This window comes from Diabrotica virgifera, chromosome 1 (genome assembly GCF_917563875.1).
Source record: "Diabrotica virgifera virgifera chromosome 1, PGI_DIABVI_V3a".
In the NCBI taxonomy this organism is placed as follows: Eukaryota; Metazoa; Arthropoda; class Insecta; order Coleoptera; family Chrysomelidae; genus Diabrotica; species Diabrotica virgifera.
The window spans coordinates 155271508-155297498 of record NC_065443.1 but is presented as its reverse complement, the minus strand read 5'-3'; the positions used below and the strand labels follow the sequence as shown (position 1 = coordinate 155297498).

General features: G+C 30.8%; 2 protein-coding genes across 2 annotated transcripts in view; one reads left to right on the top strand and one right to left on the bottom strand.

Moving 5' to 3' along the window:
- Nucleotides 1-3615: 3615 nt before the first annotated feature.
- Nucleotides 3616-4379, bottom strand: LOC114337767 (TM2 domain-containing protein CG11103). The gene has a single exon (XM_028288301.2). The coding sequence runs from the start codon at nucleotides 4262-4264 to the stop codon at nucleotides 3731-3733; it is 534 nt and encodes a 177-aa protein (XP_028144102.2). The 5' UTR covers nucleotides 4265-4379; the 3' UTR covers nucleotides 3616-3730.
- A 243-nt stretch (nucleotides 4380-4622) lies between these two features.
- The window catches only part of LOC114337766 (exocyst complex component 1), a 103251-nt gene continuing 81882 nt past the window's right edge, over nucleotides 4623-25991 (top strand). The window contains exons 1-2 of the mRNA XM_028288300.2: nucleotides 4623-5301; nucleotides 19388-19700. Coding sequence (XP_028144101.2) covers nucleotides 4775-5301; nucleotides 19388-19700 — 840 coding nt within the window. The 5' untranslated portion in view covers nucleotides 4623-4774. The remainder of the gene's footprint in view (nucleotides 5302-19387; nucleotides 19701-25991) is intronic.

Below are 25991 nucleotides of genomic sequence, written 5' to 3'. Positions count from 1 at the left end.
CGGTTGAGATATGCAATGAAATTTGGTGGGTTTTAAGACGTAGTTACTGCGCATTTTTGACATACAATTAAGAATTTTATTTTCACCAATGGCGCACATACAGGTAATATGACTTAGTAACATGATCCGTATGTGCGCCAATGGTGAATATAAAATTCTTAATTGTACCTATGTTTTTCGAATTTCAAATTTATTACACCAAATTTAATTTATATATCTCAACCGGTTTTAAAGCAATAAATAAATTGTCAGTTTATAAGAAAAATTTCAACACCATTTCATCTTGGAAATGAAGTGTTTATGGACATACGTTAATAGAGCAAACTGTTATTATTTTTTCATGTCGAATTACCCCTTAAAGTTTGCTATACTTATTTAAAAACACCCTGTATTGATAAAAAACATGGCTAGCTGTTAAAGTACTTACCTAACCTTTTTTATGGTCCAACAAAAGCAAATGAAACAAAAAACAAAATGTTGAGAAAACATGAGGTTATAGTTAGGTTTTAATTTCAGTATTTTACAAATGCTAAAATATTCCACAGGGTGATACGAACTTTGAGAAAAAAACACAGTTTGATTTGTACACCCGGTATACAATGAAAATATATCTGATTAGTAACAATATTACTACAGCAATATTGTTAAAGAATAAGGTTATAACACATTAAAAAATCAAAAATCCACAAGGAAAAAAGTTTTCCTGCAGTTGGCTGTATACCATGTAATACAAAAACAGCAAATCCTGTATAAAAGGTATATTTAAAATCCCTAAAAAGGACTACATCACAAATACATAACTAGTTTTCGACTGGTTTACCAGTCATCATCAGTACTTATGTAAAGTTGATACATCCTAACCACCAAAATATAGTTTTACAAAAATATGAGGGTCAGAGCCCTATAAACATGGTCCGTTAAGGAAACATCAGTTTAAAATGCCAAATAAAGCATGGATGTTTTAAATATTCTCAAAATGCCCCAGGTAACATCTGAGCTGTAGTGTGACTTGACTAACTAAAACTATATTTTGGTGGTTAGGATGTATCAACTTTATGTAAGCACTGATGATGACTGGTAAACCAGTCGAAAACTAGTTATGTATTTGTGATGTAGCCCTTTTTAGGGATTTTAAATATACCTTTTATACAGGATTTGCTGTTTTTTTTTTATTAAAAATCACTTAAATCGGACAATAGGTTTAGGAAATTCGAGACATTAAAAATGACCCATTTTTAAGGTAAGCGGTTAATTTTGCCCCAGAGTGTATAATGCATTTTTTGCTATTTATTTCTTACAATTTCAATCCCGAGGTCTTGATACTTTCTGGAGACAATTTCATTATCGTCACAATATCCAATCATTGTGTTATTGGAAAAACTCATCAAGTATGGGCCATTCCATGAACATACACCTGTTTTGGATTATTTCGACGAAGAATATTTTACTGTGCAACATAAGAAGTACGAAAGTAAATGGCGCTAATAAGTATTCCTATAAACAACAATGTAATTTGCAATTTACTTTCGTTCTTCTTATTTTGCACAGTAAAATATTCGTTGTCGAAGTAATCCAAAACAGGCGTATGTTCGTGGAATAGGATATACAAACATTAATCTAATATTTAATAAATCATAGTTAGGTCATTGTCAGGTGAATATAAAAAACAATTTGTTCCATTTAATCGATTTTACTCTACTTTCTGAAAAGTGTAGTTAGTGAGTTTTACTAGGACAAACTTTCAAAATTTAAAAATTAGTTTTGTTTGAATTTTACAATATTCTTTGCAACATTTATACTAAATATAGTAATGAAACACAGACATACTCACAATCATTTAATTATACTTTGACGACCGGTTTCGATCTCTACAATATACAGATCATCTTCAGGTCGGCGTTACAAGTAGTTAAATGCTACAATAAGAGAAAACTTGTGTTAGAACAGTGTCTGATTGAAGAGATGTTAATAGAAAGCCAAATTTAAAAATTTTTAAAAATTTTATAAAATTTTTTTGAAATAAAGGTTTGCAACTGTTGACATTTCAGAATATTGGTATATACAAAGGCACACCTATGAGTAAAAATGCTCATAGGCATGTATGTGCAAATGGGTGCATACAGTTTGTGAATTTGTTGAGATTAAAATTTTTAACCATTAAAAAACAAAATAAACATAAGCTGACTTAAATATGCTTCCAAATTCAAAGTAGTAATAATAAAAGAGATAGTAATATTGTTCTAATCTACTTACATGCCGTTAAAAGGATTGCGTTGCAACTTAGTTGTTGTCATATTAGTACGTCCAAATTATGCTAATTGGTTTGTTGGGGTAGTGATAGGGTAAACAGACATGTTACGTAGGTTAAAACACAGTAAGATTTCGAATTTGGAATGGATCCTGAAGGAAGATGCGTATGTGAAACGGGTGATGTTTTGTTCGAATGGAGAAAGACAATGCTCCAGGGGTTGCGTATTAATTGTAGCAAAGTATGAAATGTTATTCTAGACTCTTGTACAAATGTGATGGTCTTAACTCGTAGATGTTATACGATGCGGGCAGAGGTCAAAGCATAGGAAATGACAAATAGGAAATAGTTGTAATAAATTAATCTAATTTAAGATGTGTTGTTCTCAGTAAATTAACTGTTAAATTTCTCAGTATCTCAGTTAATTTACTGAGAACAACACATCTTAAATTAGATTAATTTATTACAACTATTTCCTATTTGTCATTTCCTATGCTTTGACCTCTGCCCGCATCGTATAACATCTACGAGTTAAGACCATCACATTTGTACAAGAGTCTAGAATAACATTTCATACTTTGCTACAATTAATACGCAACCCCTGGAGCATTGTCTTTCTCCATTCGAACAAAACATCACCCGTTTCACATACGCATCTTCCTTCAGGATCCATTCCAAATACAAAATCTTACTGTGTTTTAACCTACGTAACATGTCTGTTTACCCTATCACTACCCCAACAAACCAATTAGCATAATTTGGACGTACTAATATGACAACAACTAAGTTGCAACGCAATCCTTTTAACGGCATGTAAGTAGATTAGAACAATATTACTATCTCTTTTATTATTACTACTTTGAATTTGGAAGCATATTTAAGTCAGCTTATGTTTATTTTGTTTTTTAATGGTTAAAAATTTTAATCTCAACAAATTCACAAACTGTATGCACCCATTTGCACATACATGCCTATGAGCATTTTTACTCATAGGTGTGCCTTTGTATATACCAATATTCTGAAATGTCAACAGTTGCAAACCTTTATTTCAAAAAAATTTTATAAAATTTTTTAAAATTTTTAAATTTGGCTTTCTATTAACATCTCTTCAATCAGACACTGTTCTAACACAAGTTTTCTCTTATTGTAGCATTTAACTACTTGTAACGCCGACCTGAAGATGATCTGTATATTGTAGAGATCGAAACCGGTTGTCAAAGTATAATTAAATGATTGTGAGTATGTCTGTGTTTCATTACTATATTTAATATGGACTCACATATGCAACCCATTCAATATTTATTAAAGTTTTTTAACATTATCCCATTTTACACTGTAACTGACCAGCCTTACTTAAAATAACTATATCAATATATTCTGTGTTATTTATTTCTTAAAATAGTGAAAATGCACAAAAACATATTCATTGGGATTATTCATTATAATATCTCTAAACAAGAAATCAAATAAAATTCACATAATTTATACATATGGATTCCAGCTACTGTCATCTTCTGGAGTTAGGTAGTTCATAACAAGTAAAACAATATCAACTATCCACCACACTCCTAAACCTCCAATCGTAAGTAACTTTCCTACAGCTGTTCCAGTCTGTCCTAAACAAAATCTATCCATTCCTAAAAAGCCTAATAGAATACTGTACAATAAAGTGGTAGTAAAGTACTGGTTGGAGTACTTTATACAAGGAACACCTTCTCTGAAGAAAGTTCGGTTTCCATGACATTCTATAGATGGTAAAGCAGTACACACTACTTTAGTCCTTTCCACGTCGTGATATTTCATCCCACCAAATTTAACACAACCATATTTAAGTTCCTCTTTGGCTGTCTTATTGCCTTTGTGGTCTACTGGGTCCTGACATTCTATGAATTCAAATGAAAGAAAGCTACAATTGACTAATGGGCCTCGAGGATCGAAAGGCTCCTGTTCTTCACTATTTATTGGTAAAATTTGTAATAATAAAAAAGGAATAATAAAAACATTAATTAACATCATAAAAAAATAAAAATGTAAACATTCTAAAAATTACTTTGTTATTTTAACCTTAATTTGTTGTCAAAATCAAAATCTGTCACCAATCCGACATCCGACACTCCGACAGTGGCGTAGTAAACAAGGATCATCGTCATTAATAATCTCTTCTTCTCGGTTTCGATGGTCATGTGCCCTTTAGCTGTTAGTCACCAAAACTATTTTTAGGTCAGGTCAAGCATTATTTATGTTTCTGCATTTTTTCTACTTACATTTTCTACGCGACTTACATTTTTTTTAACATAAAAAGAACGAAAAATATACTTGTAACGTGCTTGTAGCAAGCTGTCACTGTCACTCGTCACTCTCACATCTCACTTCTGACTTCACTCCACTCCCCCTAAAGTTTATCAAGTTGATGTTTTGGAAATTTTGTAATATTTGTGTTTAAATTTAATATGGAATAAATACTATATAATTAGCAGTGGCGATTAAAAATATATTGTACAATCAACTAAATAGTAAATACCAAAAATGTCTACTGCTACAGTTCGTGATCTTCAGAATTATGTTTTCAATAATAAAGAAGAAATATTAATTAGTTCCTGTAAAGTTAGCAAATTTTTGAAGAAAAAGAAAGTATCCTTTTTGTGTCTTGTTAGTGTAACAGGTGTACCTGTTAATATCAATCTTGTTCAAATAAAACAAACCGATAGACAAGTGTTTAAAAGAAAACGTAGTTGGACTTTAGTAGAACTTAAATCTGTAGATGGACATAAGGAATCTACAGAGAATTTAGAGTTTGATTTGCACCTAGATAAAGTATACAGATGGGTGGCTCTAAATACTCAAGAGCGACATTCGTTTATTCACAATCTTTGGAAATATTCCATGAAATATTTTTTAAGTGACAAACCAGTTTTTAAAAATATTCCTAAAATGTGGATTACAGAAGATGCTACTATACCAGAGAAGTTTGATAATAATATGCTACCGCTAGACCATGAGATGGTTGAAGATTTTCAGGTTAATACAGAAAAAGAACAGGAAGATTTAAAAAGGTATATAAATACTAGTAAACACAGAATGATTTGATATTATGGGCGTTTGTACCCAGAGCTACTTTTACTCTTGTACTTATAGTGGGATCTCATACTTATAGTATGGGGATTTCAAACTTATAGTACAAGGTCCCACTGCAGAATCACTATGCTCATAAGTTAAGTTAATTAAAATCATGATGTTATATAAATTTAAGAACATGAGAATACATTGGTAACAGGTTGCCAGTGAAAAGTGGCTGCAAATAGTTTAAATTAAATTAATAGTACAGTGGAACCCCAATAAGTTGGCCGCTGATAACCCGGAAGTCTTGCTAACCCGGACCGATATTCATCAGGCAAAACAAACATTTTTTCACTTTGACTGAGTTTTTACCAAGAAATAAACAATACTGTATACAACTGTACGTAATTTAGATGTACTGTGCATATTGTATTTCATATTTTTGCAATTATAATGGAGTTTACCTGTAAGTATACCGTATTTTATTAATTTTTATCATATTATACGGCTAACCCGGATCGGCTGTGGTCCCAATTAACCCGACATATCGAGGTTCCACTGTAATTCAATTTTGAAAGAAAAAATCTTATGTCATAGACGTATGTTTTTTTTTATATCAAATTAAAGCTATTTTTTTTTCTAATACATAAGGTTCTAATCTTTTTTTTTTATTACATATTTTCATTTACAATCTGCTTCATCGAAGCTATAAGCAAATAGTTTGAATGTTAAATACATGAGGGAGAAGCTGCCCTGTGGCAACCCTCCTATTATAATTTTTTACATTTGATCACAATATGTATATATTTAATTTATTAAATCTGTTGGCCATAGTTTCTTCAGTCGTCTTGCGAATTCGGGAGGAGTGTTCAGCAGTCTTGCTTCATCATTTGGATGACTTCTCAGTCCATCAAGGTAGCTCTTTGTGATCCTTGGAATTTCTTCCTCTACCAAGGGTGTAGCTGAGTCCTCGTGTAGGGTTTTATTGCTTACATACCAGGGTGTGTTGAATATCATCCTCAATATTTTTGATTGGACTCTTTGTATTATCTTGATATTTGATGGCTTTGAGCATCCCCAGAGTTGAACACCATAGGTCCAAATTGGTTTTATCATAGTTTTATACAGGAGCAATTTATTTTCAATATTGAGTTTTGATTTTCGACCAATAAGCCAGCTCATTTGTCGTATTTTGATGTTGATCTGGGTTTTCTTGGCTTGGATGTGCGGCTTCCATGTTAATCTTTTGTCAAGGGTTAGTCCCAAATATTTGACTTGTGTGCTGACTGGTAATTGTGTATCATTTAGTGTTATTGTTGGGCATACATCTCTTCGGTTTGTAAATGTAACTTGGGTTGACTTCGTTTCATTTACTTTCACCTTCCATTTGTTGAGCCATGTTCCCAATTGGTCAAGGTGGTTTTGCAGTTGTGCAGACGCGATAATAGGGTCCTCATTGACAGCGATTATGGTGGTGTCATCAGCGAATGTTGAGATTTGGGTTGTTTCAGTGGTTGGGATATCTGCGGTAAATAATAGGTAAAGGAGAGGGCCCAGGACACTACCCTGTGGTACACCTGATTTAATGGGAAAATATGTGGAAGTTGCTGTGTTATATTTTACTTGGAAGTAACGATCTTCAATGTAGGATTTCATGATTAGGTAGTAGGGGGTTGGAAGAATACATTTGAGTTTGTATAAAAGTCCAGTATGCCATACTCTATCAAATGCCTTTTCTACATCTAAGAATGCCGCTGTGCAATATTTTTTTTCCTCAATAGCAGTAAGGATTTTTGTTATAATTCTATGAGTCTGTTGTGTTGTGGAGTGTCTCTCTCTAAAACCAAACTGGTGTGTGGGTATTTCTACATCTAGGTTAATGTCATTCTTCAGTCTACCAAGTAGTAGTCTTTCGAAGATCTTAGACATTATCGGCAACAAGCTGATTGGCCGATAGGAAGATGTTTTATTTGGAGGTTTACCCGGTTTGTGAATCATTATTATTTGCGCAAATTTCCATGTGATTGGGAAATATGTCAGTCTGATTGCACTATTGTATATTGTAGTTAGCATGACCAATGCTCTTCTCGGAAGATGTTTCAGTATTAATCCTGTTATTAGGTCAAATCCAGGTGCTTTGTGGTTATTGCATTTTTCTATTTCTAGTTTAACTTCTGATGTATTGAATGGTGTTATTGGAAGCGTCATAGGGCAAGCACTATCCAGGAAGTCTCTTATTAAGTTTCCATCATCATTATTCTCTACTTGGTGTTCTTTAAAAATACCAGCTAAGTATTCTGCAAATGCTGAAGCTTTTTCCTCGTCTGATCTTCCCCAAGTACCATCATCTTTCTTAATTGGCGAGTTGTGTTCTGTAGGTCTCTTTAAGTGTTTTGTTGCCTTCCATATTGAGTGATCTTCTTTAGACAAGGTACTAATGTAGTGTTCAAATGTGGCATTGCGTGCTTCATTTAGCGCTGTTTTTAATTGTCTGGTTAATCGATTATATTCGTGTTTGTCATTAATGTTGCGGCTTCTTTGCCATCTACCTCTTGCTCTTCGTTTTTCGACTATTAGTTGTCTAATATAATTCGAAGTGGTATTTTTGTTTTCTTGCTTTGGAGTTGATGGTGTAGCTCGATATGCAGCTTGCTGAATTTGATAGGTGAAGTGGTTTATAGCCTTATCTATGTCATCTTTTTCTTTGAGTCTGATTCCAAGATTTATATTCGTGTCAAGCTGGTACTTGAATTCACACCAATTAGTTTTAGGGGAAGTCAACTTGGGTATTTCAGGTCGTTTGATTATGTGGGTGCTGATTGTTGCTATGATTGGTGTGTGGTCAGACGAGAGATCCCAACTTGCTTCTATGTTTGTGTAGTTTGCTGCAATTCCTTTTAGGATAAAGAAGTCGAGTAGATCTGGTAGTCTATTTGTATCGGACGGCCAGTACGTTGGTTGTCCCATCGATAAGTAGGTGCAGTTTGTGTTGTTGATGGCATCTAGTAGGCTTCTGCCTTTTGGTGTAATGAGTCGTGAACCCCAATTCGTATGCTTAGCATTCCAATCACCTCCAACAATGAATTTGTTACCTAGCTTGTTGAATAGTTCTTCGTATTCTTCAGTTGTGATTCTATGTCTAGGAGGGCTATATATTGCAGCAATTTCGAAGTTCCAAGGCCTGGCATTTATATTAAGTATTGTTGCTTGTAGCTTATCTGTTTTATGTTCCGGCATTTGATGATGTTGTATATTGTTCCTTATAATTATTGCAGCTCCTCCATGGGCTGTTCCATCTGGGTGACTAGTGTGGTAGACTGAGTATTGAGGTATTTTAATTACGCTTCTTTCTGTGAAATGCGTTTCGGATACAAAGAGGATGTCTATTATGTTGTCCTCTAGGAATTGGATTACTTCTGCTTTATGGTTTGCTAAACCATTTGCGTTCCATTCGGCTATTCGAACAGATCTAATGAATTTTATTAATTAATGTTGTTAGCGTGGTAAGGATCATGCTGTTTTGATTCATTAGTTGGGTGAACATTGCTTTAAATGCGTTTAAGAATAAGTTCATCTGAGACCCTATGTCAGCTACTTGATTTCCTGCTCTTACTGCTTGGGCATAGGATTGGGTTCCATTCTGTTGTTGGTACTGTGATTGTTGACTCTGATACTGTGAAGTTGGTGCTGGGTTAACATTTTGATGTGGGTTCTGATTATTATGGGTTGACTGATTTCCGCGTTGTCTATTATTTCTTACATTTTGCAAGTCCTTGTAAATTACGCAGCCTTTATAGTTTGCAGTGTGTTCTCCGTTACACAGGGCACATTTTGCTGGTGTATTTCTGGGTTTTGTACATTCTGGCGTTGGATGACTTCCTCCACATTTCACGCATGCGTAAGGTCTTGTACAATACGCTTTTGTGTGTCCATAACGTTGACAGCGCTGACACTGTGTTATATTTTTCTTTCTGTGAGGAGGTTCAAAGCTGACTTTCATATTGCCGATAGAATCCAGTGTATAGATGTGTTTGTTGTTTTCTTTCGGTTCTAGGTCCACATAGAACATTGACAGTGGTGATTTATTGACTCTGTGTAATACGTTAATGATATTATGGACAGTATGCCCTGATTTAGCTAGTTCACTTTTTATTTCTTCAACTGGCATCGAGTGGTGTAAATTTCTTATAACTACCCTATAAGCTCTATCTTGTTTTGCTTGGTATGTGTGGTGAACTATTTTGCTACTATTTAAATGCTGTATAAGTTTTCTGTATGACTCAATAGTTTTTGTGTTTATTTTTATTGTGTCATTTGGGAGAGCTTTCGACTGGTAGTCTTCTGCTTTAATGACTGTCGATAGGTTTTCAGTCATCTTTTTGATATCATTTACCCCATAGATAAATATAGGTGGAGGTTTAGGTGTTACTGGTGTGTTATTATTATCAGTTAGGTTTTCTAATGGTTCAAATCTGTTGTTTGTACTCACTTGCATTGTTGTTGTGTTATCATCTTTGGGGTTTGCTTTTCTTTTTTTTGTAATTTTTTTGACTGTTTGCCAATCATGGACATTTTCTATGGTTTCGTCGTCTTCATCGCTTGAGTTTTCCATGACAAGTTCCTCTCCACTGAGGATGTATTGGGAAGCATTTGATGTATTTGGTTGATCCATTTGAGGTGCAGGGAGGTTTTGGTTATATTGGTGATTATTGTTTGGGAATGGAGTAGGCGGGATATATTGGTTTGTTGTCTGTTGGCTGCTCGGGAATCCATAAAATGGGGGCGATATTACTGGAGGTTGTTGAGGCTGTGTATATATTTGGGGCACATTATACAACCCCCCATTTGGCACTTGATTTTGGTGGTACATTTCCTTAATATAGTACGCCACTGAGTTAAAAATTAATCACATAAATAGTAATTTAGAATTAATCACTCAAATCGTTTTTTAATTATTATTTCACTAATTACCATAAACTAGTCCCGGCCGATAGCCGAGACCGGCACAAAAACTTGGAACTTGGATCTCGAGAGCGATATGGTACGTCTTTACTGCTCGGAATCCAAATACACACTCGAGGTTCTAATCCTAATATATAGTTTTGCCTGTGAAAAATGGCTACAAAGTAGGGTTGCCAGCAATTAACAATGTGAGGTATGACTATGAGAGATAAAGTGAAAGAAAGATCCACACAACTCCACTATTTTGTCGAGATGACTGCATTAACAACTCAAATTTGCCATCAAAACATCATCAACCTTTTCAACCAATTTATATAAAAATGTAAAAATTTTAATTAACTAACTTATGAATGTAGTGTTTCTGCAGAGGGAGCTTGGACTATTAAACATTGAGTATCCGCTGGAATAAGTAACTTGCCACAATAAAACATTAGAAATGTTAGCATGGTGAAACTATACGTAAGTTCCTGGTATAATTAGATAAGCAAAATAAAAGCAATTCTTCTTTAATCATTTTTTATTAATCAATGTTTTACAAAAAGCAATATGCTAGAAACAAAATTCATGTTAAAAACGGTTATTGTTTTTTATGAGATTTTTGTGACTACACAAGATGATAAAGATTTAATATGTGGTTCATATTTAGTTCATTTCAACAGTACGCATGAAGAACTAGACTCATTCGTCATTCTATTTCTATATTTACCTATTATTTTTTATAAAATTTAATTCAGAAAATATAGATTCACATGCCCACATTATTGAAAATATTAATAAAATTACTCTTGCTAATATTTTTAAACAATTAAATGTGTCAGGAATTGAATTCCACATAGTAGGAATTTCATCTTCTGCAATTTTATTTATTTTATCCAATAATCAATTATAGCCTGATCAGGGAACACAAACTTTTACGAAAACCTCCAAAAAAATAAAGGAAGGATGAAAATTTGGGAATAGGTAGTTGAAATTGTCTATTATTATATAAGAAAAAGTTTACAACTTTACATCCCCTCCATTTTACAAAAATTGGGAAATACGGGGTGAAAAATATTTTCTCAGGAGTGAAAATATATACATTCAAATAGGCCCGGAATTGGATAAAATGACTAATTCTAAGCAACTTTTGTTCTATAGAGTTTTTTCACTAAGACAATACTTTTCGAGTTATTTGCGAGTGAATATGTTCATTTTTAACAAAAAAAAACATGTTTTTGGACGGTTTTTCGAGGATAGCTCGAAAAGTAAGTATTCTAGCGAAAAAATATTCTTAGTGAAAATATAGCATATAAAAAATTGAAAAAAATGGTGTATGCGTGAGGTCTGCAGACCCAGTAGAAGCATAATGAAAAGTAGGTTCTTCTTCGTCAAATTCCAAATCGAATATTTCAATGTGAAATAACCAAAAAACAGAGCACTTTTCGGGGAAAATTCATTATAACTTTTTTAAAGTGTTTAAAAAAAGGTTTATTTTTGTTTTTTAAAAAAACTTCTAAAAATAAGTGAGTTACGCTCAAAATATTGTTGGTCCCTTTTATTTTTTGGTACAAAAATCGCGAAAATCACCCCCTAATTAGCTTCCCATATAAAATTAATTGTTACCGCTTCACAAGTTACATTAGTTATGTATTATTTATATTATCTATAAGTTTCATTGGTTCAAAGTGCTCATTTTTGAAAAAAATTGGGTTTACAATAAAACATTTTCTTTAATTTTGAAAAAAAAAATGAAATTGTTCATAGAATTAACTTAAAAATTATTAGTGATACCAAAAATCTTAAAGAGTAATAAAATGTACGTATTGCTTTTCTGAATATTTTTCTTTTTTGTTCTCTTGTTAGACAAAAATTGGTTATGCTATCGCTGTTCAAAATTTGCCTAAACTCGTGATTAGTTACTCGTTCAAGCCATTTTAACTACAGCTTTTTCAAAAATAAGCACTTTGAACCGATGAAACTTGCAGATCATATAAATAATACATACGCAAAGTAACTTGTGAAGTGGTAATGATAAAATTTATTTGTGATGCTAATTATGGGGTGATCTTCGCGATTTTTTTACCAAAAAATTAAAGGGACCAACAATATTTTGAGCGTAACTCACTTACTTTTACTGTTACAAGTTTTTTTAAAAAACAAAAACAAACCTTTTTTTAAACACTTTAAAAAAGTTAAACTGAATTTTCCCCGAAAACTGCTCCGTTTTAGGTTATTTCACATTGAAATATTCGAATTGGAATTTGATGAAGAAGAACCTACTTTTCATTAGCTACAACTCTGCTTCTGCTGGGTCTATAGACCTCAAGCATACACCATTTTTTTCAGTTTTTTATAAGCTATATTTTTGCTAAGAATATTTTTTTCGCTGAAATACTTACTTTTGAGTTATCTCCGAAAAACCGTCCAAAAACATGTTTTTTCTGTTAAAAATGAACATATTCACTTGCAAGTAACTCGAAAAGTATTGACTTAGGGAAAAAGCTCTATAGAACAAAAGTTGCTTAGAATTAGTCATTTTATACAATTCCGGACTTATTTTGAATGTATATTTTTCACCTTCGAGAGGGGGTATTCCCCTCCATTTTTAAAAAATGGAGGGGGTGTAGAATTGTAAACTTTTTCTTATACAGTGTGTCCACGGATGGGGTACCCAAGAGAAAAATCTTTTTTATTTTCAATTTTAGCAAAAAATCTCATTCTTGATAAAAACTTTTGCTGGTTCTAAAACCTCATAAAACAAAATAAAATATAAGTTTTTCAAAGCCTGCTTAATTTTGTAGCCAATTTTGTGTAAATTCCTATAAATTTTTGTACTAAGTTCGAAATCGTAACAATAATCTAATGTTGCTATTTACTGTTAGTTTTCCTATTACTCCTTAATATTGTTTTGTTATTGATATTAAAATATACTGTTTTCTTTTTATGGGGTTTTAGAACACACAAAATATTTATCAAGAATGACAGTTCACAAGATAAATTCCTTGTTGAACGCTTAACATTGTCGAAAAAAAAATGATAATTCGCAAATTATTTATCGGAGTTGACAGTTACTAAGCTACATTGTTGCTTAGCAACACTAGATTATTGTTACGATTTCGAATTTGGTGCAAACATTTATGGGGATTTGCATAAAATTGGCTACAAAATTAAGCAGGCTTTCAAAAACTTGAAGTTTATTTCGTTTTATGGGGTTTTAGAACAAGCAAAACTTTTTATCAAGAATGAGATTTTTCCCTAAAATTGAAAATAAAAAAATTTTCCTCTTGGGCACCCCATCCGTGGACACACTGTATAATAATAGACAATTTCAACTACCTATTCCCAAATTTTTATCCTTTCTTTATTTTTTTTTTGGGTCAGATTGTTCTTTGATCGGGCTATTACTTTCAATAACTTCTAAATCATTTTTTAAATCGACAAATTTTTGGTTCTAAATCTTACTTGACTGAAATTCAACCAATTCCATTTCTAATTCATTAAAATTTAAGCACTCAAAGATTTTTAAATTTAATTTTTTAAATGGTATTGTATCAGAATATAAAATAAATTTTAAATTCCTTAAAATTCTCAAAGTTTCTTCAAATTCTTTAAACTGCGTAAATCTTGCAGAAAATTACTGAATCAGGGATTGAATTACCATTGAAAGTTCTTTCGTTAATAACACTTTATTTAGCTTTTGTTAACAGTCTTCCCACTTCTTCCTATTGGCGACCCGTCTTTACTTCTCTATTTGTTGTCATTGGCTTATGTGGCCGTTTTATTTTACTCTTCTGTTTTTTACCTTTTCAATGTTATTTTACCTTTTTTCTGTTTTAATGTTATCCACCTTGCATCCCCGTCATATATCTGCACTTCTATCTCTATCCCATAGTATCTTATCATCGATTTTCGAATAGTTTTCATCTCTGCTGGTTCTAGCATTCTTTTTGTCCTCTCTGTATAAGGTCGTGTTTCTGCTGCATATGTCAGTATTGGTCTGATGACTGTTTTATTAACACATTGTAGTCTTATCTTTAAATCATATAAATGAAAGGATAAATCAGTGAAAAAACATAAATTCATTTCTACTAAAAAAGATAACTAACATGATCATTTTAAGGGTAACTTGTGTCTAGTTACAATCTCTGCTTAACATGTCAGTGTTGTCATATCGTCAATTATTTCATACTCCCACATCCAATTCCAAAAATAATTTACAATATTTAGATGCATTTAAAGTGAAACAGAATAATTTATGAATGCTCTTTTATACAGTGTGTCTGTGTAACTTGGAACCATATGGGAAACTTTTTTAATATCAATTTTACGAAAAAAAAGTCATTCTTTATAAAGTGCTCTGCATAGTTTAAAACCTAAGATATCAAATTTTTATCAATAATATACGAGGTATGTCCAAAAATATGAATTTCGCTTAAAGAATTTAGAGTAAAGTGCCTTTATATTTCACAATATCGAAAATTGTCATTGAGAAAAGTTGTTTGTAATTAAAAATTATGTTTATAATTGAAAAATTTTTTTTTAAATTTTTCTCAAATCACGGACACCCAACATCATTTTTATTTATGATAGCTCCGTTATTATTAATTTTACGAAAAAAAAAGTTATTCTTTATAAAAAGTTCTGCATAGTCTAAAGTTGGATTTATAGTTTGACGTAGCGTAGACGTAGACGCAACGGAGACGTAAGAAACGGACTGGAAACATAAGAAAATAAAATGTCAATTGATAAATCGACGTAGCGGAATTTTTGCGCATGAGTAGAAAGAGTAAACAATGACTTAATTCTAATTCAACAACATAGCCTATAAATTATACGAACCGTAAACAAACTTTGTGTTTATTTATTTATACTTATACTATTATTTATTATAATATTTATCCGTTTTGTGTGTTACATGGATTAAGAAATAAACGAAGGTATGCTCCTTGGTGCCGCATGCCGTGGGATTTCCAACTATTTTGTTTCATTTCCTGGTCTTTAAAATGTTTATTGGATTTACCTATTGTATAATAATGTGTTAATATATGTGGATAACCCCGAATTAGGCTAATAAACAACTCATATTTATCTGAAATATTGAAATGACTCTATGATATATTTTTATTAAATTAATAACTTAACATCCATTGTATTAACAAATAATTAACAAAATTCGAATATGTTGATAAACAACTTTAACCTTACAAAATTGATGAGGGCGTGTCCACTTTGGGTGACAGAACAAAATTCTTCCTTTTGATTGGCCAGACGTAAGAAACGCACTGTAAAAGATGAAAATTGGTGAACTCTTCCGTTCCGTTACGTTTCTCTTACGTTCTGTCAGGTGCTTGCGTTCATTTATAAACACGAGTACACAAAATTCGGTGTTGATCTTTTCCAGTGCGTCTACGTTGCGTCTACGTCTACGCTACGTCAAACTATAAATCCAGCTTAACAACCAAGATAAAATTATAAGATATTGAATTTTGTCAATTTTATAAGAGGTATGTCAACAAATATGGATTTCGCTAAAGAGTAAAGTATCTTTATTTTTCACAATATTGAAATTTGTTATTATAAAAAGTTGTTCAGAATTAAAAACTATGTTTCAATATGCAATTGCATCCTTCTAGTTGAAATATTGTGAACTATAAAGGTATTTTACTCTTGAGCGAAATTCATATTTTTTGACATACCTCGTATAAAATTGAAAAAAATTGATACCTTATGATTGCATCTTAGTTTTTTGACTATTCAGACATTTTTATAATGAATAACTTTTTTTTGCAAAATTAATAATAACGGAGTTATCTTAAATGAAAATGATGTTAGGTATCCGTAATTTGAGGAAAATTTTCAAAAAATTTTTTTAATTAGAAGAACGTAAATGCATATTACAACATAATTTTTAATTACAAACAACTTTTCCTAATAACAATTTTCGATATTGTGAAATATAATGGCACTTTACTCTTGAGTGAAATGCATATTTTTGGACATACCTCGTATAATATTGATAAAATTTGATATCTGATGATTGCATCTTAGGTTTTAGACTATGCAGAGCACTTTATGAAGAATAACTTTTTTTCGTAAAATTGATATTAAAAAAGTTTCCCATATGGTTCCAAGTTACGCAGACACACTGTATAAATTCAAAAATTGTAGCTTCTTATAACAAAAAATATAATTTAGTTTAAGTCTATTATTAATATTTTAGACATTCCTATACATTATACAAAAAAATATGGCAACAGCATATTATTATGTGACATACCTACTTTGTTATTAAACAAAGCTTTAATCCATTTTTTCTTTGATCCAACCTATCTTTGGTTGTAGGAAAACTAAATAATTTCACTCCACTATTTCTCCACGTAAGTAAACAATCAATAACAACACATAAAAACTATGATATTTTTAAAAATAAATGTAATCATAATGTACATACAACTACTGTCCCCCACAGTTTAAAATTTATGCCACCATACCATGAGAAGCACCATTGGAATTACCATTGGAATTACTGTCAAAATGTCATATCCCCCCATGTCAACCCAATAGTACATACTGGAATTGAATTGAACAAACTGTCTTAAATGAGTTATTGTGTGTTCCCACTCAAGGGATTTTTAACATAAGTATTTGTTTTCACAGAATGGGCTGATGATGTTATGATGTTAAGATGCAAGTTTTATTGATTGATTTATTCTCAATAGGCTTACTTCCATTGATAGGCTATTGATTATGTATTTTAGAAAGGAACTACAACGTTAACGGGGTTTTATTGTTTCATATAGTCAATGGACCTCTAAATATGAAAAATCTGCGGAGTGCTACCATTTAAAAAGGTGCGTTTTTGAGAAAGGGGTGAATTAGTCCCTAGGCACAGGGCGAGTTCTATGCACTTTTGGTACAAACACGTCTACAGGAAAATTGTTCCAGGTTAAATTTACTATCGAAACATCACATTTAAAAGTTAAAAATACTTTTTTTCACAAAAATATATTCAAAAGAAAAGCAATAAAAAAACACGAGAGATAGCAATTTTGTTTTTTGTCCCATAACTTTCCCCCATAACATTGCCCCATAACATCCTTTCTCTTTAAAATTTCGGTTGGTAGAAGTCTCTATGATTTACAGTTTCCAAAATATGATTTTTCATATTCGCCACTCACAGCGATTTTGTTTCATTTTACTTGTTACTTCTTAAACATTGTTCTGTAACTTTTTTCTACGTACCTTTAGGTATATGCAATAAGAAGAAAAGTCAATTACCTTTAAAATGGTCTATTGTGGTAGGCTGTACGACTGACTATTTTTAAGGAAGATATGGTTGTTCAAAGTTTTATACTTTTAATGATTTTTGATATATTTTACGATTATTTTTAAATTTCTCATTATAACTTTTTTTATTATATATTTAGGTACATATATACATTGTACAATAAAAAAGAAAGCTTATTTTCTTTACTTTAAAATGGTGTATTGTAAAAAATTCTTGGACTACTTTTAAACAAGATACATATGCTTTATCAAAATGTGACATATGGAAAAAAGTCGGAACCATATGGAAAACTTTTTTATTATTAACTTTATGAAAAAAATTATTCTTTATAAAATGCTCTGCATAGTCTAAAACCTAAGATACAATCAGATATAAAATTTTATCAATAGTGTACGAGGTATGTTAAAAAATATGAATTTCGCTCAAGAGTAAGGTACCTTTATATTTCACAGTATCGAAAAGTGTTATTACGAAAAGATATTTGGAATTAAAAATTATGTTATAGTATGCAATTATATTCTTCTAATTGAAAAAATTAAAAAAATTTTTTTTTTCAAATTACGGCTTCTTTTGGATATCCTACAGATATCTTGCTTAAAAATAGTCCTAGAATTTTTTGCAATACACCATTTTAAAGTAAAGAGAATAAGCTTTTTTTATTCCACAATGTATATACACAAATGTATAAGAAAAAAAGTCATAATGAGAAATTTAAAAAATAATTATTAAAAATATCAAAAATCATTAAAAGTATAAAACCTTGAAAAGCATAACTTGCTTAAAAATAGTCGTACACCTTATACAATAGACCATTTTAAAGGTAATTGACTTCTCTTTCTACTAAATGTACCATTGCATATACAGTAGAACGTCGATAATCCGGACGTCAAAAATCCGGACCGTCAATAATCCGGATTTGTATCTAGCAAAAATACCTGATTCTTTTAAAATAAATTAATAACTTTGCTGTGAAAAACGAACCTCTACCGCAGTTCAAAAATATTTTACACATTTTTTTAAAAGCCCAAATAGTGTCTGATGTTTTTACTGTACACATGGTGCTATTATAAATTAATTACAATACAGTGTTTAAACATAAAAAAAATGTTTTATTTAATTTCACCTCTAGACACTTTACTGTACAAGAGAAAACATAAAATTTTAAAACGTTTGTTGTACTTTTATTTGTTTAACTTTTTATTTAATGTGTATACTGGTCTTTTTTGAGGTAATTTCGATAATCCGGATAATTTGATAATCCGGATGGGGTCCGGTCCCAATTAATCCGGATTATTGACGTTCTACTGTACTTAGAAATGCGTAGAAAAAAGTTACAGAACAATGTTTGCGAAATAATGGGGAAAATGGCCCAAAAATACTGTGAGCAGAGAAATTTGAAAAATCCTATTTCGGAAACTATAAATCCTAGGGACATTTACTAAACTTCATTTTAAAGAGGAAGGATGGAAATTATTTTTCGCTGAAGCAATGGAAAAGTTATGGGGTAAAAAACAAAATTGCTTTCTTTCGTGTTTTTTATTGCTTTTCTTTTGAATATATTTTTGTAAAAAGAAATATTTTTGATTTTAAAATGTGATATTTCGATAGCAAATTTAACCTGGAACAATTTTCCTGTAAACGTGTTTGTACCAAAAGTGCAGAGAACTCACCCTAATTCACCCTGTGTCTAGGGACTAATTCACCCTTTTCTCAAAAACGCAGCCATTTAAATGGTAGCACTCCGCGGTTTTTTCAAATTTAGAGGTCCATTCACCATATGAGACAATAAAATCCCGTTAACGTTGTAGTTGCCTGTGACCATGACATACATTAAATATTTATTTCCTTTTTAGATTAATGACTGGCTGTGAATTTGCTATTAGCAATGCTGAAGCATTTATGGAGGTATTAGCTAGGGATTTATCTCTCTTAGATGGAGAAAATATTCACTGTGTGTTAGCCTCTGAAGATCAAGTTGAAGCCCTAATGGATCATCTGGAATTAGCTTTAAATGAAGTTGATAAAATGGAGACCCAGTTGAATGATTATGATGAAATTCTGTGTCATGTTAGGGATACAATGGAGAAAATGGAACACAAAAACTCAACTTTGTCTACAGCAAATATGAACAATCAATGGTTGATGAAAGAATTAGAAAATTTAACTGTAAGTATTTTTGCATCAGAACGCAATGTCGATGCATCAGAAAACTCAAATCTAAATGGTTTTATTTGGGAAAATTTGTAAAAGTATTAAAAACCAAAATACATGTATAAGAATTAAAAAAAGATTGGAAATTTTTACCTGAAACACTGACAAATATATAAAATTTTCAGTAGTAATTGTACAAGAGCTCTAAAATTATCGAATTTTTCCCGAGTGGCACTTTGACAGTTTTAATTTCACGACCCGAAGGGGAGTGAAATTATATCGAAAGTTTCACGAGGGCAAAAATTCGATAATAATTTTAGAGATCGAGTGCAATTTGTTGCGATTATTTCATGAATAAAACTGTTCAAAACCAATATTTTATTGTAATTTATTTATGTAAGTACAAATTAGTACAATTAAACACACAGTTGTTATAAATATTTGACGGTTGAAAGTCATCACTTTTATAATTTTTAAAACATTAATTGTCATTAATGTCACTGAATGTATTTTTTCGTAGCAACGAAGGGCATCTGACGTAATATACTTGACGACGGGATATTATCAAAAAAATTCTGTAGCTTTCTATTGGTCAGAATCTCCTATGAATGAAATAATCAGTAGTAATTTCACAAGAGCTCTAAAATTATCGAATTTTTCCCGAGTGACACTTTGACAGTTTTAATTTCACGGCCCGAAGGGGAGTGAAATTATGTCAAAGTGTCACGAGGGCAAAAATTCGATAATAATTTTAGAGATCGAGTGCAATTTGTTGCGATTATTTCATGAATAAAACTGTTCAAAACCAAAATTTTATTGTAATTTATTTTTGTAAGTACAAATTAGTACAATTAAACACACAGTTGTTATAAATATTTGACGGTTGAAAGTCATCACTTTTATAATTTTTAAAACATTAATTGTCATTAATGTCACCGAATGTATTTTTTCGTAGCAACGAAGGGCATCTGATGTAATATACTTGACGACGGGATATTATCAGTAGTAATTGCACAAGAGCTCTGAAATTATTTAATTTTTCCCGAGTGACACTTTGACAGTTTTAATTTCACGAGCCGCCGAAGGCGAGTGAAATTATGTCAAAGTGTCACGAGAGCAAAAATGCTATATTAATTTCAGAGGTCGAGTGCAATTTGTTGCGATTATTTAATGAATAAAACTGTTGAAAACCAAAATTTTATTGTAATTTATTTATGTAAGTACCATTAAACACACAGTTTTTATAAATATTTGACGATTGAAAGTCATAACTTTTATAATTTTTAAAACATTAATTGTCATTAATGTCACTGAATGTATTTTTTCGTAGCAACGAAGGGCATCTGACGTAATATACTTAACGACGGGAGATTATCAAAAATTATCGATTTAATTTAGATTTCTGTAGCTTTGTATTGGTCAGAATCTCCTATGAATGAAATAATCAAGCAGTTTAATTTTTATTTCTGTAGCTTTCTATTCCTCAGAATCTCCTATGAATGAAATAATCTCTGTAACAAACCTAAGTCATAATAATACGAATGATTTTTGTTATTAAATAACATAAAAACAGTATTTTAAAATCTCCAGAATTTATACACATTAAATATTTTAATAGTGAACAGGTTACATTCTTGTCTTTGCAAACATCAAGTCCGGGTGGTTCTACTAAAGTTTCATATTTACCTGATTTTGGCATTATAATCTCCTACAATTAGGTCTCTAGATTTTACGATCTTTTCAAGTTCAATGTAAAAATTTTCTATTTCTTCTTGCTGATTATCGGCCAATTCGAAACAAAAAAGAAAATGGAAAATAGACTGAAACTAGATATGAAAAAACTTAAGCAAGCAAAAGAGAAATATAAACAAAAAATAGGGGAAAGTATAAGTAAGTATACTGGTTATTAGACATTTGGAATCAAACATATCGATGAAATAAATCAGCTATTAAACGATACATTAGCAAAGGCGGGAAAAGGGGTAGCACAAACAAGAATAAAAAAGGAAAACTATGTATCCCATGAAACAAAAATCTCATGAGTAAAAGAAAAACATTAATGGAACAAGATAAGAGAAACACAGTGGATTGCAAAGAGGCAAACAAATCTATCAGAAGTGATTTAAAAGAGAATACAGGAAGAAAAAATAGAAAAAACATTTGAACAAAATAAAAAAATGAAGTGCTTAAGACCACAGCTTTGAAGCATATGTACAAATTAATAGTATAAAGAACAAAGAAGGCACGGAGACCAATAATGTAGAAGAAATTATACAGATTATTTCATTCATAGGAGATTCTGACCAATAGAAAGCTACAGAAATCTGAATTAAATCGATAATTTTTGATAATCTCCCGTCGTTAAGTATATTAAGCCAGATGCCCTTCGTTGCTACGAAAAATACATTCAGTGACATTAATGACAATTAATGTTTTAAAAATTATAAAAGTGATGACTTTCAATCGTCAAATATTTATAAAAACTGTGTGTTTAATGGTACTTACATAAATAATTTACAATAAAATTTTGGTTTTGAACAGTTTTATTCATGAAATAATCGCAACAAATTGCACTCGACCTCTGAAATTAATATAGAATTTTTGCTCTCGTGACACTTTGACATAATTTCACTCGCCTTAATTAAAACTGTCAAAGTGTCACTCGGGAAAAATTCAATAATTTCAGAGCTCTTGTGCAATTACGACTGATAACTTAAGGATATTATCAAAACCTCTACAATACAAAACAGAAACCAACACAAGAAATCCTTAAGAGCGTACAGTAGCGCGTCATTAATATAACTTCGGGAGATAGTATCATACCTTTTTTCGTAAGGTCTGCGAAACTTTGGCAAAACAGTGGTAATCTTTGACATTATCTAAAATCAACATTTTGACAATTGTCTCATCAATTGACTCATAGGCCTGCTAAATGGAAATAATAGAAAACAATTTTATTATTAGTAAATAAATATTTATAAAAATAAACCAAAATGGGTAAAAATTTTAAGTTTTCTTTTGTGTGAATTTGATGGCCTTGGCTAAACCAATTAGCCAGACATTTTATTTTAAAAACAAACAATTTTTTTCAATCAGAGGAATTTTTTCTGTAACTCTAAATATATGTACATAACAAACTAACATACTACTATCTAAAAAAATACACTGTTTTGGATGTAAATATTTTTTTTATTATATTTTTAATTTGTTTTTTTTTTCTTTTTTTTAATTGTTTTTTTTACTACGCTAAGACATAAACCCGATTCAACATCTCGGAGGTTTACAACTTCTTAGTTTTTTTTTTCTTTTTTTTTCCTTTTTTATTCCCTTTTTTTGGTTTTTTTTCTCTTTTTTTTGTTTTTTTTTCTCTTTTTTTTGTTTTTTTTTCTCTTTTTTTTTAATTTTTTTTTCTTGTTGTTTCTTTTTTCAATTATAATATACAATATTTACTTAAATCTACAGAGTTAAAAAATAACAACAAAACAAACATGTTTGTTTTGTTTTAACAAACATGCCTGTTTTGTTTTAACAAAATTACTTAAATACAGGGTTAATTATATTGCTACAATTTATATTTACAGTTATGTTCGTAAATTGTTTTTAATGAATTAATATCTTCAGAAAAAAATCAAATTGTTTAGGTAGACGGGAAGTGGAATTTTTAAAATATTAAGATTTTCATAAAATTTGTTTATATTTACTGATTGATGGGAACATTCAAGGAGAATATGTAGTAGATCACCTTCTTTTCCACACTCACAGTTAGGTGACTCTGTGAGACCCAAACTGAACATATGAAGGGGAGTAAAAGCGTGGTTACATCTCAATCTATTTATAACTCTTATGAAATATCGATTTGATACAGAATGAAACCATCTTTTTATGGGAATTTCAGGCTGCATTTGTTTGTAATTACTTCCAGTTCTCGTGTTTCGATAATATGTTTGCCAGTTTTCTTTTTGATGTCGTTTACTAATAATATCAATATCCGAAATGGGTAATAAGTTCAAGGGAGGTTCTTCGCCTATTTCTAGGGCGGATTTGGCTAGCCTGTCTACTATTTCGTTACCCCTAATGCCCGCTTGTCCCTTTATCCATGATATAATGCTGTTTTTTCCTAAATTTGCAATTTTATTATAAAGAGTCATAATTTCCAGTTATATATGATTTAGTTGTTGGGACTTATGTACGTAAGTTAGTCTGTCAACGACACTCTTACTGTCTGTAAATATTATGCAGATACAGGGTTCGTTACTATATATGTGTCTTAAAGCAAAAAGTATCGCTGTCATTTCAGCAGTGTATATCGATGATTCACATGGCAATTTGAATAATTTTTTAAATCCACTTTAAATATTTATTGTTGCACATCCTACTTTGTTTTGTTCTTTGGATCCATCTGTATAGTAAAACTGATAATGTGCCAATTTATGAAGTATAAATGATTGAAAAACGGCTGGATTTAAATTAATATCCATAAAAAAATATTAATTTGTTTTGAGAAAAGATCTTCTAATACATGGGAATACATAGGTGAAACTTGATTTTCATAAGTATAGAAAGTACTTCGGTATTGAGATATTTTCAAGTAACTATCTACAAGAAGTGAACATTTTTTCTTTACAATATTTCTGAGTTAGCTCTAAAATTGATAACTTCTGTATATCCTGCAGATAGTTTGTATTTTTTCTTATGGTTTCAGTAATGAATTTATCACTAAAAAACTGCCGTCGAAATTCCAGGGGTGGTTCTATCGCCTCAACTTCCATTACATTAACGGGTGTAGGCGTAGACTTCAAATATCCAAGACAAATTCGAAGGCATTTATTTTTTTTGTATTTCTAATTTATTCAAATCTGTGTTTGCGGCAGTTCCATACAAATGACAACTGTAATCGAAAATAGGACGAATCATAGTACGGTAAAATAAGCTATATTTGGATCGGCACCCCAATTTGTTTTACAAAAAGCTCTTAGAATATTCATTGAATTTTCAGACTTTTTTTGACATGATGGATATGATCCTTCCATAGAAGTTTTCTATCTAACTAAGTACCGAGATATTTTATACAATTTTTAATAGGATATTGAATTTGACCTACTGCCAAATGACCTTGTGTAATTTGACGATTTCTGGAGAAAATGCAAATTTCTGTTTTAGATTCTGATATTGCTAAACCAATATTTTGATAGTGATTAAGAACAGCTTTAATTGAGACATTAAAATTATTTTTATAGAGATGGAATTGTTGATTTTTAAAACTGTCGATCTATTAGTGTACAGTGTTCTCAGATAAAATTTTAAGTTAAGATAGGTATTTGCACGAAATAATAATAAAACAATAATAAATAGTCATTTCGTTGTGAAGCGAAACAAGAGCCGTCTTATTTTATTTAGTTCATAGAGCGCCAAATGCACTCTAACTAGTTTCAACCCCTTTTTCTAAATAGAACTTTAAATGAACTTTTCCCATTTTTATATACTCGCATTAGAATTCGAAATATTTTTACGTTAAATATATCTACTTACCTACATATAACTAAAACTCACAATTAACAATAATCTATTTTTTTTTTCATATAGACCAACAACTTAGTTCTATTACACAAAAATATAATAAATTAACTATAAATAAACACTACAGTCCGTCTAATTTACTTACCGTTGCACGTCATTATCTAAGCCAGAAATCTTAGTTGACATAGTTGCCAAAGTATAAAAAAATCCTGAATCCATTTTAAATCAAATAGATCACATAATTATTGTAAACGTGGATTATACAACAAAACAAATTAATATTCAATGTAAATAAATAAAAACTTTAGAAATAGAGAACAAGAATTAAGTTATAATCTTACGTTAAAGTAAATAATAAAAACAGTAATTATAATAAAACAAATACTTATAGTAAAGAATATAAACAAATATGAAGTGTCATCACCGCAACTGTCAAATAAATGTTACCAATTTATTCTAAAATGTCACCTTCGTTCGATAACAATTACAGTGTGTTCCGAGCAAATGAGCTTCATAAAAATGCTTTATAATCCATTTATACAAATTAAACGAAACATATTATTGTGTATTTATTTAGGTTAACATTAATAGAAATCTTCAAATATTATTTCTACGCGCATATAATAAAATATGTCTAGTGGCTGTAATTCCAGTATACTAGGCAAAATGATTCTAAAAAAGAACACACCTACCGCCTAAATATTTCGTGTTGGTATCAGGTGACATCACAGGCTCTGACGCGGATGACGTGCAACGGTAAGTAAATTAGACGAAGTATACGTTCCTATG

Bases quoted from the DNA above. Each gene is read 5' to 3' on its own strand.
- LOC114337767 (XM_028288301.2), bottom strand. From the start codon at position 4,264: ATGATGTTAATTAATGTTTTTATTATTCCTTTTTTATTATTACAAATT.